At 45.4% G+C, this 15,848-nt stretch overlaps 1 protein-coding gene and 1 long non-coding RNA gene across 4 annotated transcripts in view; one reads left to right on the top strand and one right to left on the bottom strand.

Annotated features, from left to right (window-relative positions):
- Nucleotides 1–864: 864 nt before the first annotated feature.
- On the top strand, nucleotides 865–1,840 carry LOC139584580 (uncharacterized). The gene is made up of 2 exons (XR_011676787.1): nucleotides 865–1,388; nucleotides 1,640–1,840. It is a non-coding gene; the product is annotated as an uncharacterized lncRNA (long non-coding RNA).
- Nucleotides 1,841–3,310: 1,470 nt separating this feature from the next.
- LOC139584579 (serine/threonine-protein kinase WNK1-like) overlaps nucleotides 3,311–15,848 on the bottom strand; it is a 68,965-nt gene continuing 56,427 nt past the window's right edge. For all 3 annotated transcript variants that reach the window (XM_071416601.1, XM_071416600.1, XM_071416602.1), the window contains 13 exons: nucleotides 15,310–15,389; nucleotides 14,927–15,086; nucleotides 13,107–13,223; nucleotides 12,797–12,922; nucleotides 12,649–12,700; nucleotides 12,404–12,547; nucleotides 11,133–12,175; nucleotides 10,906–10,980; nucleotides 10,090–10,715; nucleotides 9,400–9,587; nucleotides 9,126–9,227; nucleotides 8,766–8,974; nucleotides 3,311–8,588 (listed from right to left, as the gene is read on the bottom strand). In XM_071416601.1, the coding sequence (XP_071272702.1) occupies nucleotides 8,235–8,588; nucleotides 8,766–8,974; nucleotides 9,126–9,227; nucleotides 9,400–9,587; nucleotides 10,090–10,715; nucleotides 10,906–10,980; nucleotides 11,133–12,175; nucleotides 12,404–12,547; nucleotides 12,649–12,700; nucleotides 12,797–12,922; nucleotides 13,107–13,223; nucleotides 14,927–15,086; nucleotides 15,310–15,389 (3,276 nt within the window). In that variant the 3' untranslated portion in view covers nucleotides 3,311–8,234. The remainder of the gene's footprint in view (nucleotides 8,589–8,765; nucleotides 8,975–9,125; nucleotides 9,228–9,399; nucleotides 9,588–10,089; nucleotides 10,716–10,905; nucleotides 10,981–11,132; nucleotides 12,176–12,403; nucleotides 12,548–12,648; nucleotides 12,701–12,796; nucleotides 12,923–13,106; nucleotides 13,224–14,926; nucleotides 15,087–15,309; nucleotides 15,390–15,848) is intronic.

Genomic DNA, 15,848 nt, shown 5'->3' with positions numbered 1-15,848 from the left:
TTATTTTTGAAATAAAAGAGGCACTTCACAAATTTCTTCATGAAATAGCTTTTGTGGGGCACTGGGCTATAAGGCTACATCTTTTGGACAGATGTAGCCTAGATGTGATGTGTAAGAAACATGTGTTAACATTGCCAAAGCAAGTTAAACTTGAAAATGATCGCTGGCACTCACATTATCTATCGATCTATCGATCTATCGATCTCTCTCTCTCTCTCTCTCTCTCTCTCTCTCTCTCTCTCTCTCTCTCACTCTCTCACTCACTCACTCACTCACTCACTCACTCACTCACACACACACACACACACACACACACACACACACACACACACACACACACACACACACACACACACACACACACACACACACACACAGAGAGAGCTCAGGCCAAAGAGGCACTGCAAGATTTTATTTTTGAAATAAAAGAGGCACTTCACAAATTTCTTCATGAAATAGCTTTTGTGGGGCACTGGGCTATAAGGCTACATCTTTTGGACAGATGTAGCCTAGATGTGATGTGTAATTAACATTTAGAATATTACCACTATCTCCCCATAAACGCTTGTCTAATGGAGTTTAGAAACATGTTGCTCTATACCCAGCATTGACCCCAATATCACCCAGTTTCAACACAGTGGGGGTCTATGCTCTCTGCCATCTGTCACATCATCATGACACGAACATCATGACATGATCGTGGCGAGCGTCAGTGCAGTCAATCAGGGCACGTCCTGGCACAATTGAGGTAGAGAAACGGTGATTACAAATATTTTTTCGAGGTTGTTATTTGTTTTTCACATATACGGCTATGGTATGCGCAGATCTAATATTCTTGAAAATACAAACCCACTGAACCCGCTTACGACCAATGAACAAAGCGAAGGGCGTGACCAGGGTCAATTTCGAGGAGACACGTCACTCAAACTACGAACCAGGGGCAAGCGGGAAATGCAAATAATATTTGTAGCTAGAATTCACTCGCTAGCTAAACTCAAATGTAATTTACGGAACATTTATGAACTTTTCAACGTTTGTGTCGAGTAGTAAAGCTTCACCTCATAGCTAGCTCCCTTTCCATCGGCAAATGAATGCCAAAACATCTGCTAGCCATTACGCTATATTTACTGTTAGCTAGCTAAACTAGATTCGTTTATTAGTCACAGATGCAATCGCAAGGTACGAGTACAGTGCAATTCTAATGATCCATGCTCCAACAGTGCAGGTCAAAAAAGAGAAGGGAATGAGATAATAGAATTTAGGGTGTAGAATGACCATAAGGGGAGCACGACCCACGAACCCCCACCACACAGCCGAGAGCTTGGGTGGCACCAACCCCAGGACAGCCCCCAAAATCACAACCAGCACCAGGACATCAGACAGGGCAGGTGAGACTGGACTGGGTAATGAATGATCTGCTTTAAAACAGTGTTAACCCTGCTCCTGGAAAACTACTGGGTGTGCAGGCTTTTGTTCCTGACCTGCGTTAACAGATCGGATTCATCTAATCATTAACACCTTGATTACCTGAATCAGGTATTCTAGCAATGTAAAGGAGCCTCCATTTAATGAATTTGAGAAACATTGTTATTGGTACAGTATTTTCTAGATTGTTATTAATTCCCTTCTCCTGTCACAGGTGAGCCCTTCAGTCCATACAGACAAGGACAGTTCCTGAAGAAACACAAGGTCTACACATGAGAAAGAGCTGTTTCACTGTCACCTAAAATCCATTTGAACAACAAATCATTTTAATTTTGGTATTTTAATTCATATGTTGAGTATATAGAATCTCTTGTTGCTACTAAATGCAAATAAATATTTGCATGTGTATCTACTAGTAACCCTCTGTTCTGATTTGAAATGTTTTGATCACATATCTGAATTCAAAGAACATTACATTCCTTCTCAATGTTACATACAGGTCCAGTACCCTGGCCACACACACCAACCTCATTGGCAGAAATAAGTGACGGTCCGTGCCGTTAATGATGAGGGAGGATTATATATATTTTTAATGAGCATGGCTGTATTTCTATTACAGCATATTGGATGACTCATTGATGTTCAATGTAACAGCAATAGGGTTAGGGTACTACATGATACTCAAATTTTCCCAATACCCATCATGAGGTTGCTACAACCTAGCCTATGAATGAAAGTTTACAACGTAGGTGTACACAGGTCGAGATACATTTTTGAGCTGACACATGGACAGACAGGGACATTCAATACCACCGTGCACACTCTTGCCTGCGTCTAACTGATATAGAGTGTAATCATTAGCCCAACAGTTGCAAACGAGTTTCTATTGGACAAATTCAGTATGTTTATCCCATTTTTGTTCCCGTTTAAGAAAAGTTTTTCGGCAGAATGAATATACCTCTATGTGTAAACGCGGCCACATTGCGTTTATGCGCTGTCCCTTCGCTTGTGGACTTCAATGCACAACACAGGCTGTATGTGAGAGAAAAAATCTTTCCATGACAAACCATATAACCGCTACACACAGCCTACATCATTGTCACCATATTAGCTAAAGTAACGTCATAGTCAACATGGCTAATAGAACTAACGCATGAATAAACCCGCTACAATCATGTAACGTTAGAGTAGTCAATAAGCAGTTTAGCGTTTACACCAGTGGGCCTCGGTGGCAATAAATTAGTAAAACCAAAAGCTTACCTAAGCTCGCTAAATTAGAATCCCTCTGAGCAGGGTGTTTGAGTAGGCTAAACTAGCTAGCTGCATTTTCTAGCTAAGTGAAACTCAATTTCTCCTCTTTTGGAAGATATTAATTTGTTCAAAACTGTTGTCTTTCTCTTTGAGTCAACTACTTCCCACATTTTATGCAGTGCTAGCTAGCTGTAGCAGTATTCATTCTCTGATCCTTTGATTAAGTGGACATGTCAGTTCATGCTGCAAGAGCTCTGATAGGTTGGAGGGCATCCTCCATAAGTTGTCATAATTACTGCATAAGTCTATGGAAGTGGGTGAGAACCATGAGCCTCCTAGGTTTTGTATTGAAGTCAATGTACCCAGAAGGAGCTAGCTGTTCTCCAGCGACATCATGGTGCTACCCTACAAAGTGCTGTTGAGGCTACTGTAGACCATTGCAAAATTGTGTTTTAATCAAATATTTGGGGACATGGATAAGACTATACTAAATATAATCACAAGGATAACTTTTTAAACATAAAAAATAAAAATCACTGAGGATGGTCTTCCCCTTCCTCTGAGGAGCCGCCACTGGCAGAAATAAGCATACACTAGGTCTACTTGGTGCATGTAAAAGATGACACTCATAATGATCAGTTCTATTTTTATTTATCTTTTTTTACATTTTGTACAATGTGAAAAAACATACACAAAACCATAGAGTAGACTGGTCACAAGAGCCAGAGAGGACAGGAATCCAAGGGTACAACATTAAATAACTTAGTGATATGTCATTTTGCCGGGATAATCTTTTAACCACTTGAGGATAAATAACATATTTACTGTTAATAGGATGACTAGTAGCTTATGTGTGAGCATGTGCTGTACAGTGGGTTGTGTTGTAAGTAAGCCCAAGGTTTAAAACCAGTTAGCATGCAGAATTCAGGAAACACATAGATACATTGACAACTGAAAGATGTGCCTGTGACAGCGGTGAATGGCAATTAAAGATCGGCACTTTGTGTGGACTCACTTACAGCAAGGCAAAGATTAACAAAAAAAAAAAAGCAGGATCTCGGTTTTCCAAATATCAAAAACACTTTCTGAAGTCAGTAACACCCATCCTCAGCATGCAAACATCTCCATTCCCCCTCTGTTCCTATAGAACTTCAAACATAACATTCTGCAATGTAGTCATTTAATATTCTCTAGAGAAGTGAAAGTAGTTGTTCAATCCAGGACTGGGTAGGTGAGAAGGGCACTGTAGTGAGGGGAATGCGAGGTGGCAAAGAAGCAAGAGAATGGTACCAATGAGGGGAAAAAACGGTTTAGTTCTCCTTTTCTTAAAATAAGTGCTGCTATGCAATACTGTAATGATTACATTCATTCAGAAAACCTAACAGACAAATCTTACCCAAATCTACCTTCGACAACCAATATAGGATACACAGCTTACACACAAAGACAAATACCGTTGGTGACGACAGAAAATAACTTATCTTCATACAACCCTGTGTGCTCTGCATTCAATTAGTCAGTCTTGTGTTGGTATACGACTGTCACCTGCCTCTTCTGACACTGACTTGTTTATGTATGTTAAACTTCCTCTTAACCTCCACATGAGACATTTACTGATGTCTGAGGACGTTTCTGATGGATCTCATTGGTTGGTAATAAAAACAGGTCTTTCAGTCACTGGACTTTAAGCCATCAGAACCGCAGGGCTAGGTGATTATGGTGGAATTTCTCTCAGTAGTGAGAATGCAAGGCACTAAAGAGTTCTGCAAGTTTTTACTGTTACTGTGTGGGGGTGGGTTACAGCAAGACACATAGTACTCTATGATGAGCATTATGTGAAAGCATAATTTAATATGAAACATTTACTGTGTGTGTATAAACACATATATACATGTATGTGTGTATACATATATATATATGTCTATATATATATATATAAACACATATATACATGTATGTGTGTATACATATATATATATGTCTATATATATATATATAAACACATATATACATGTATGTGTGTATACATATATATATGTCTATATACAGTGGGGAGAACAAGTATTTGATACACTGCCGATTTTGCAGGTTTTCCTACTTACAAAGCATTTAGAGGTCTGTAATTTTTATCATAGGTACACTTCAACTGTGAGAGACGGAATCTAAAACAAAAATCCAGAAAATCACATTGTATGATTTTTAAGTAATTAATTTGTATTTTATTGCATGACATAAGTATTTGATCACCTACCAACCAGTAAGATTTCCGGCTCTCACAGACCTGTTAGTTTTTCTTTAAGACGCCCTCCTGTTCTCCACTCATTACCTGTATTAACTGCACCTGTTTGAACTCGTTACCTGTATAAAAGACACCTGTCCACACACTCAATCAAACAGACTCCAACCTCTCCACAATGGCCAAGACCAGAGAGCTGTGTAAGGACATCAGGGATAAAATTGTAGACCTGCACAAGGCTGGGATGGGCTACAGGACAATAGGCAAGCAGCTTGGTGAGAAGGCAACAACTGTTGGCGCAATTATTAGAAAATGGAAGAAGTTCAAGATGACGGTCAATCACCCTCGGTCTGGGGCTCCATGCAAGATCTCACCTCGTGGGGCATCAATGATCATGAGGAAGGTGAGGGATCAGCCCAGAACTACACGGCAGGACCTGGTCAATGACCTGAAGAGAGCTGGGACCACAGTCTCAAAGAAAACCATTAGTAACACACTACGCCGTCATGGATTAAAATCCTGCAGCGCACGCAAGGTCCCCCTGCTCAAGCCAGCGCATGTCCAGGCCCGTCTGAAGTTTGCCAATGACCATCTGGATGATCCAGAGGAGGAATGGGAGAAGGTCATGTGGTCTGATGAGACAAAAATAGAGCTTTTTGGTCTAAACTCCACTCGCTGTGTTTGGAGGAAGAAGAAGGATGAGTACAACCCCAAGAACACCATCCCAACTGTGAAGCATGGAGGTGGAAACATCATTCTTTGGGGATGCTTTTCTGCAAAGGGGACAGGACGACTGCACCGTATTGAGGGGAGGATGGATGGGGCCATGTATCGCGAGATCTTGGACAACAACCTCCTTCCCTCAGTAAGAGCATTGAAGATGGGTCGTGGCTGGGTCTTCCAGAATGACAACGACCCAAAACACACAGCCAGGGCAACTAAGGAGTGGCTCCGTAAGAAGCATCTCAAGGTCCTGGAGTGGCCTAGCCAGTCTCCAGACCTGAACCCAATAGAAAATCTTTGGAGGGAGCTGAAAGTCCGTATTGCCCAGCGACAGCCCCGAAACCTGAAGGATCTGGAGAAGGTCTGTATGGAGGAGTGGGCCAAAATCCCTGCTGCAGTGTGTGCAAACCTGGTCAAGAACTACAGGAAACGTCTGATCTCTGTAATTGCAAACAAAGGTTTCTGTACCAAATATTAAGTTCTGCTTTTCTGATGTATCAAAGACTTATGTCATGCAATAAAATGTTAATTAATTACTTAAAAATCATACAATGTGATTTTCTGGATTTTTGTTTTAGATTCCGTCTCTCACAGTTGAAGTGTACCTATGATAAAAATTACACACCTCTACATGCTTTGTAAGTAGGAAAACCTGCAAAATCGGCAGTGTATCAAATACTTGTTCTCCCCACTGTATATATATACACAGACACACGTGTGTGTGTGTGTATATATATATATATACACACACATACATATATATATATATATACACACACACGTGTGTCTGTATATATATATATATATATATATATATATACACACACGTGTGTGTATATGTATATATATATATATTATACACACATAATATATATATATATATACAGACATAAGATATATATAGACACACACACATATATATATATATATGTATACACATATGTATATATACACACATAAATGTATATATATACACACACACACTGTAAAACAAGATAAAGTTACAGGGTGGTGTATGATAAGAGCAGAAGAAGCACATAACTACTCCCCTGTGTGACAGATTATAATACTAATAATAACCCTGCAATTGCACTTTTATATTCCTTTAACTACATGTTGTTTAACAACCTTTAATAATTACTGTGAAACATCAAAATCTGATCGCTGAACAGGTCGATAAAGAACATCTTTTGTATTTTTATTTAAAATATACACATAAAACAAGCCACAGAAACCCCAGACAATTTGTCATGATTCTGAAAGATGACAATTGGAAATAAGGTTAAATACATTTTTGTTGACATTGCGTAGAGGTCTGTGTGTGAACACCATGCACCGTTCACTCGCGAGATAACCCTATGCCTCAAGAATGTAATGCCTTTCTAACAGAACTGTACCAAGGACCATGGCCTTGCTTACCAGAGTGACTACAGTACACCAGGTGGTGAGGTGTGAGACAACTGACTGACACAGTAGCTAAGGTTGAAAACCAAATGATCACAGTAGCTGAAGCCAACAACTCAAACCGCTGAGCCTAACCAGACGCTAAGGCGTAAACCTAAATCACTCATGGATACAGTCACTTCAGGGTAAATCCAAAGCCTGGACAAGACAGGTGAAGTAGGTATTAATAAACTATCTACAGACAGGTCTGTTACTTAGCTCACACTAACATTAGGTGATGGTCTCATAAGAAACTAACACACCCAGTCAGGCAGAACATCACATCAGACCAGCTCAGAGGGACAGATATAACCATAACTTAGGACAAGAAATATCTCTATATACAAAGACAATGTGTATGTGTTTGGGGGTTTAAGGCCACTCTTACACAGGGGACTCACTCCTTTCCTCACATTGCTATTACTGCATGGCGATCAAATGAGTAACACTAGCCAAACACTATCCACTATAACCGTACCTAACCAACTTCCATTCACCATCTTTCTCTCATTCCACCTCCTTGCTTCTCTACATATCTTGCTCTCCTTTCATTATACAAACTTGTTACCCACAATTAATCAGTTTCTCATACCATTCAACGCCTCAATCTCAGCCAATGACAGTAGTGCTAGGAGGCGCATGTGTATGTGTTTGTGGGGGTTCTCTCCATCTGCTAACTCTGTCCTAGGTAAGCTTAAGGCCAGTTACAGTCAAGAAGTGATTAAGAGTTCCCCCTCCCTACCCTCCTGTTTAAGGGAATGATGAGATCACAATGGTGCTTTCAACAGATGTATTTGGCCGTTGCCAGTTGTGCCCTTGGGTCCATAGCTTTCATTGGACAAACCCAAATGTCAATCACAGCCTGCTTCCACAGCCATTGGCAGAAAAGACTGGGCCCTGGTAAGGGTGAAGGTGTGATTGTGTGCTGTGGGTATGTATTGCACTCTCCCTCCAACTGACAGACATCGCTCTCTGTCTGACAGGACTGAACCACAGCCTCCTCTCCTCCATTTTCACTGCATCCTCTTTATTTCACCTCACCAATTAGTGAAACAGAACGTCAGATAGTAGTTGTCCTCCTATGGCTCTCTTCCTCCCTGCCCTCAGTTCCCATCAGCCCAGCCTTACTAACCCAGGTCCAGGGCTGCAGACTGGGCTATGTGGGCCTCAGGTTGGGACCTCCAGGGTTGCTAACAGGTTTCTGGGTGGCTCCCATGTGGAAGGCCTGCTGAAGGGGAGCTGAGGCTGCGGAAGGGGCATGGTACTGGGCCAGGAGACCCACCTGACAGGGTCCTGCCCACTGGGGGGCGCTATAGGGGGCTGTGCCATAGCCAAATCCCTGGGGAGGGGGGCCTAGAGAGCCCTGACGCTGGCAGAGTGGGTTGGAGGGGTTAGTGGTAATGGGGAGGTGGGCACCTGCCAGGGTGGTAGACGGGAGGGTGGGGCACAGGTGGCCGGGGGCAGAAAACTTTCGGCTCATGTTTGCTTGTGGAGGGATATGTAGAGGGATCTGTAGTTAGGGAGGGGCCATAAGAGGGAAAGACAAGGGGAAGTTGCAGCTCAGTTTAGTTACATTAGCACATAACACGTTCAAAACTACAATTGAGAAAAAAGGGCAAAAATTATGTAAAATAGAGCTAAAAACTATGAGATACACTGGTCTTTAGACTGAGAAGTGTGGCCTTACGTCATGTCCGGGTCCCTGGGCTGTCCCCTTAGGTCCTTTCTTGCCCTGGGAGAGGCTGATGGCATCTCGGGCCCAGTTGTCAACAAGCTGGTGCAGGTCGTCTGTGAACGTGCCCTTTCGGTTCTGTGTTAGGGCCGGCGCTATGTTAGGGCCTGATGGCTGAGACTGGCTGGTGTTCACTCCACTGTCTGAACTGGTCCCACTCACTCCTGGAAGGAACACAGGGACAAGTTCAACCTGGGAAGCCAACTCATTTCTGGAGAGTTATCTCTTGATTTGAGGAATATTGCTTAGGTTTTCCCTTTTTAAAACCTGTAGTGATGGCGCATAGACAATAGGAAAACAGCTCTGTGTGCTTACCCATGGTGGAAGTCCGGCTGTCTGACTCAGAGACCGCTGCAGTGGGGGGAGACGTCTGCTTAGGTGGGGACGCTGGGGGGATCTGGCCTGTGACTGGGGCTCCTAAACACACACACCAACCAGAGAGTTGAGAGGAGAGAAACGGATCACATTACATTTACACATCCTAATCTAGCAGCCTCTACCCTTCAATATCGACTAATTAGTTGTTGCTTGCAGTCATGTAAATTTTCATTCAGCAGTGCACAGACAGACCAATCATAACTCTGGTTACCCGAGTGCTGGGGGCTGGCCTGGGCGCTGCTGCGGGCTGATTTGCTGGCCTTGGTCTTGGGCCTACGTCGGCCCCCGGCCATAGCGGGGGAGAGGACAGCTGAAGGAGGAGGTTTACCCAGCCTGGTGAACAGAGCATCTATTTCCTCCTTCTGCCGTGAGTGGAGGGTTTGGATCTCTATCATATGTCTGTGGAGGGGAGGAGAGGGCAGGGTTGTAACTAGTGCTGGCACAATTAATGTGTAACCGGAGGTTATGGATGAAGATCGTCATAAAAATAAAATGACTCATTACTGTTTATTTTTTGTTGTTGTTACAAGGAACAGCTGACTAAAGACGGGACGGCATTCATGCAGTTGAGTCAGTTTCTGTTGTAACATGGACTCTTAACAATGTGATTAAACTTTGTTGCTCCTTGCTGAAACAAGCAAGTTGTTGGAGCAAACTGCGTATTTATTTGCTATTCTAACAGTTATTACAGAGGCCTCGGTCATTTGGCTGGCCAATTACCGTCATCCAAAATTCCATGACCATCACATCCCTAATTATAACATAAAATCCAGTACAACAGTCACCACTCTCCTTTTATCCTTTACTTATGCAAGTGATCCCATTGAGATAAACAAATATAAGAGAAATATAGCCCAAAACAGCAAACAGGTTAAATATGGGAGGAGTGAAGGTAACATACTTCTCTCGGAGGCAGCTGACTTCGCTCTGGAAGGCCTCGTCCTCAGGCCCTGAGTCGTCCTCGTTGTCGCTGGTCATGTAATGGTTAAATGAACCACTGTTCACGCTGGGGGCGGAGCTACGGAGGTCAGAGGTCGAAGAGGAAGGGCCGTTCTGATGGGAGGGGCTAGACCCCGGAGGTGCCGTGGGATTCACTGCGGCTGGCATCACTGAAAAACGGCCCACCTTTGAGACAGAATTAGGGCTGGGGCCAGTGCTGGCACTAGTAGACACCTGGAAGCGTCCGATGGTGGTGGGCTGTGTTGGGACAGAAGAGAGCGCATCTACGGAGTCTCCTCTCCGGACCCCTTTGGAAAGGAGGGAGGAGGAGCGGTGGAGGGTGTTTTCCGGGCTGGAGAGGGAGGAAGAGGAGGAGGAGGAAGAGGAGGATGAGGAGGATGGGGTGAGAGAGGAAGAGGAGGCAATGTTGGAGGGGTCAGGAGTGCTGCCGGTGCTAGCGTCTGCTGCAACGGAGACTTGGAAGCGTCCCAGTTTAACGACCCTTGTGGAGGGCAAGGCTGCCTCACTGCTCCCTGGGCTCAGAGCTCTCCTTAGCTGGCCATCCAGAAAACCCACAGGCTGCTGGGACTGGACACAAACAAGACATGTCAGTAACAAACATACCAACACAACTCATTCAGAAAGTACCACTTAAAATAACTCACCACTACTATCACAACGCATACCTAACAACAGTAAATAATCACCTATTCCACACACCTACAAAACTCACACAACTTACAACTTCTCAGAGGAACAAGTTGTGAAAAGAACTAACCTGGTTTGGTCCTGGGAATGGAGGCAGTTGCTCGGAGGTAGGGGTGCCTGCCTGCTCGGAGCCAACAGGATACACCTGACACAGACACACAGGAAGATTTCATTATCATCGAGGTGGGAGAAAATCAAACCCAAGTTACAACTGAGGAAAGAGTAGAGGGGAAAAGCATTTAGTAAAAATACTGTATCTTCTCAGTCACTAGACAAAGACAGTTCCGTCCATTGTACCTGTGCACTGGTGGCTTGACCAGGCTTGGTTGGAGGTGTCTGTGCATGTCCCCCTGGTGTGAGGCCCTGTCCTGGGGTCGCGGTGGGGCCCTGAGCTCCCTGTCCCCCGGCGGTGAGAGACAGGTTGGAGGGGGGCACCAGGGCCGCCCCGGGGGGAGGGGAGATGGTCCCTGTGGAGGGGGAGGTCTCAGTGTTGCCAGTGTCCGCAGAGGATGTGTCCTTAAAGAGGGAGCGCAGCTTCTTATCCAGGGCATGTATGTCATCTATACCAGGGACCTTGGACTGGGACTCTACCCCATCTGGGTCCCCTGGCTGGGACGGTTGGGAGGGCAGGGTAGAGGGTGGAAGTTGGGTGGGAGCCATTGCAGACTGTGCCACAGGGACAGAGGCAGGGATAGGCTGGGACTGGGAGGAGGTGGGCTGAGTGACAGGTATGGACTCAGGGATAGGCTGAGAGGACGGAATAGGAACAAGGTCAGCTGCAGGGTGCTGCTCTGAGCTGGTCACAGTCCCAGAGTTACTGGGTGGAGCTCCAGAGACAGGGGGGAAAGGGGCAGAGCTGCTTCCCAGCTGGGGGGTAGCAGCTGGGGGGACAGGGGCCGGGGTGGCCTGGGGAGCAGCTGGAGGAGGGGATGTGATTTGGGCAGGGGTAGGCTGAGAGGGGGCAGCTTGGTAGCCAGGCTGGGGGTGTGGGGTGGGATCAGTGGTAGCAGATGCAGGGGCTGGAACTGGGGTTGGAGACACCCTCCCGGTGGCAACTTGGCATGTGGAGGGGGGAAAAGTGGAGGACCCAGAGGGGATGACTGAGACAGGAGGCAGGGTGGAGAAGCTGGTGTTGGTGGGGACTGTAGCCTCTGGGGGAGCCAAGGTTTGGTGATGGTGGGAGAGAGGGGAGGCTGGGCGCAAGGAGGAGGGGACTATGCTGGTGTCTGGCTCGGCTGGGTGACCCATGGTGGCTCGTCTCTCCCCATGCGGCTGCCTCATCTCAGTGAAGGCCTGCTGGAGGTGGCCTGAGGGGGCAGACAGGGACAGGCCCAGACTCCCTGGGGTTGAAGGGAGGAACACAGAGTCACTTACATAAATTACTTGTTGTAAGTGTACAGTTTATCATCATGACTTCAAACATACTGGTATATGCATCAAGGAACATGTTTTAGAGTTCTCAAATATTCCAGAGATGGAAGAGGGGCACATGTTTGGAACACAGCGTTCTAACATCCTATGAGAGTTCGAGTTGCACTCTATGGCCCACAGATTCCAGTCCCTCTCACCTTGAGGGGGCTCATCCCCAAACGAGGTGTTAGCAGATGGAGGGCCGAAGAATTGCTCCCTCAGACGGGACTCTGGGACAGGGCTGACAATGAACCTCCGGCCTGCAGAGTGGACTACCTGAGCTGCAACGCTGGGAGGAACACCTGGGGGGCAATGGGTTAAAGGTGAGGGGTCAAGGGGTGAGGAGGTGGAGCTCAGACAATCATCTTTCAGTAGAGATAGTAATGTGTAGGTGCATGTTTACCAGGCAGATGAGTGGGCATGTCAGGCTGCTGCGAGGGGTCATCTACCACAATCTGTGGAGAGAGAAGGACAACACCATGTCAACTAAAGGCTGCCAAGGAGTTAGTGGGTGGGTACGTGAAGGATGACGTGTTGTTTGAGTATGTTACCTGTGTAAAGGGTGGTTGAGCGTAGCCTTCCTTCATGCCCTCTCTATCGTCCGCCATTTCGATGACTTCACGAACCTGCTCGATGAACGACTCACGTTCGCTCTCCAGGATAAACTCACTCAGCACCTGAGAGAAGGACAGATATTGAACTACAATACCCACAAATCGTGCCCATTTCAATCCACATAGATCTGTGGAGTTACCAAAATAAAATATCAAATTCCTTTACTTTTGACTACAGAGCCTTAGGGAACATTTGATGGAGATTCAATACAATCCAAATCGGTGCTTGTGTTTTTACTATCATTACCATGATCTGTGCAATCTCCTCTGGGTTATCTCCGTCCAGGTCAAACTTAAAGGTCACCATCTTCCTGTTGTGGGTCTCCAGCTGGCACTCTGCCACCCGGTCTCCCAGGTTGGAGATCTGAAACAGACACACAAAGATTAGTTCATTCTTCCTGCCATCCAGGACCTCTATACTAGGCGGTGTCAAAGACTCCAGCCACATTTTACATTTGTCATTTAGCAGACGCTCTTATCCAGAGCGACTTACAGTAGTGAGTGCATACATTTTAATCGAACCCACAACCCTGGCGCTGCAAGCACCATGCTCTACAAACTGAGCTACATGGGACCAGCTTCCAGCCACCCAAGTCATCTCTCTGCTACTGCACGGCAAGAGGTACCAGAGCGCCACGTCTAGGTCCAAAAGGCTTCGTAACAACTTTTTACACTGCTGCTACTCAATGTTTATTATCTAGTCATAGTCACTTTACCCCTACCTACATACATATTACCTCGACTAACCTGTACGCCCGCACATTCACTCGGTATCTGTACACCCTGTATATAGCCTCGTTGTTACTTTAATTTATTTTTAAAAAATGGCATGGTTAAGAGCTTGTAAGTAAGCATTTCATGGTAAGGTCTACACCGGTTGTATTTGGGGGCATGTGAAAAACAACATTTTATTTGGTGTGTCAGATGACACCAACTGAAATGTACATGTAACAATTTCAAATATTTGACTGAGTTAGTTCATATAAGGAAATCAGTCAATGTAAATAAATGCATGAGGCCCTAATCAATGGCTTTCACATGACTGGGAATACAGAGATGCGTCCTTTAGTAAACTTTTTGTTAAGTAGGGGAGTGAATCAGAAAACCAGTCAGTATCTGATGTGACCACCAATTGCCTCATGCAGCACAACATCTCCTTGGCATAGAGTTGAGCAGGCTGTTGATTGTGGCCAGTGGAATGCTGTCCCACTCCTCTTCAATGGCTGTGCGAAGTCGCTGGATATTAGCGGGAACTGGGCCGTGCATTATCATGCTGAAACATGAGGTGATGGCAGCAGATGAGTGGCATGACAATGGGTCTCAGGATCTCGTCATGGTATCTCTGCATTCAAATTGCCATCGATAAAATGCAACTGTACTCGTTGTCCATAGCTTATGCCTGTCCATACCATAACCCCACCACCACAGGGCACTCTGTTCACAACGTTGACATCAGCACACCGCTCGCCCACACGACGCCATGCACATAGTGTGCGGTTGTGAGGCCGATTGGGCGTACTTGAGACATCTGTGGCATTGTGTTGTGTGACAAAACTGCCCATTTTGGCCTTTCGTTGTCCCCAGCACAAGGTGCACCTGTGTAATGATCATGCTGTTTAATCAGCTTCTTGATATGCCAAACCTGTCAGGTGGATGGATTATCTTGACAAAAGAGAAATGCTCACTAACAGGGGTGTAAACAAATTTGTACACAACATTTGAGAGAAACAAGCTTTTTTTTGTGCGTATGGAACATTTCGGGGATCTTTTATTAATATGATATTTTTGTTCAGTGTACAACTGGACATCTGTATAGACAGAAAGAGGATGAAAAGTCAACATAGGGTTGTAGTAATCCTGCAATTTCCCCAGAATTCACAGGTTTTCCTGGAATCCCGGTTGGAAGTTTCCCAGTGTTAGTAGGGAATAAGCAGAAATGTTGGAATCCTCCAACCAGTATTTCGGGAAAACCTGGGTATGTTGAGAAAGTTAATGGAAATATGGCCAACAAAGGGGGCCGAGGAGATAGTGGGAGAATGTGGGAGTTGTGGTGAAAGTGACTCTTACATTGAGGACGTTGAGCTTGGCCTTGGCGGTCTTATCATGCCGAGAGCGGCTGCGTACGGAGCGCCGCTGGTGCCGCTTGATCATGGAGCGCCCCTCGTGTCTACCACCCGACGCCCCTTCATAGCCGTCACTCAGACCTGACGCTGCGTCTGACAGGCAACTGGGAGAGAGAGAGGAGGGGGGAGAGGGAGAGAGAGGAGGGGGGAGAGGGAGAGAGAGGAGGGACAGAGATACATTTTGCAATTACTAGGAGGACATCACGATGAACACAGGGCCGTTCCATATAAATATGTATTTTTAATAGAACATATTGAGTAGCAGAAAAGGCGTTCTGGTGTGAGCTAGGTCTAGGGCTGTTGTGGAGAGATGATGTGATGCCTTACCTCTCCACAGACTGAGGGACAAGTGTTGTCGGTCCTGCTGCCTGCTCGGCTGGCGCCGGCTGGGATACAATCACAGAGGCCTGAAACATCATCACACACACACTGTTCGTTAAAGGAGCTTTCCAACCATGTCATGTCAGGCATGAAAGCAAGGGCTGGATCTGTCTTCACCTTAAGCACTAAAAGGTGTGTGATCTGACCAAGGAATTAGCAGTGCTTTGAGCAAACACACTAAAATCAACTCAGTTTATTGTTCGCGTGCACAGATTTGCAGATGTTTTTGCAGGTGCAGCGAAATGCTTGTGTTTCTGGCTCAAACAGTGCAGTAATACCTATCAATCATTTAGATATATCACACCGAGCACTCTCATAGACCGGAATATAAATGTATATACATATAATGAACCGTTTGGACACTATATAAATAGAAAAGGTATGTACAGCAGTAGTTATATAGGATTAGCCATGACTAGAATGCAGTATCATAACACTGGTCACCAACCGGTCCATCGCAATAGACTGGTCGATCTCCAAGGCAT

This window comes from Salvelinus alpinus, chromosome 9 (genome assembly GCF_045679555.1).
Source record: "Salvelinus alpinus chromosome 9, SLU_Salpinus.1, whole genome shotgun sequence".
In the NCBI taxonomy this organism is placed as follows: Eukaryota; Metazoa; Chordata; class Actinopteri; order Salmoniformes; family Salmonidae; genus Salvelinus; species Salvelinus alpinus.
The sequence above is the reverse complement of the archived record's forward strand: the minus strand, read 5'-3'. Positions and strand labels throughout refer to the sequence as shown.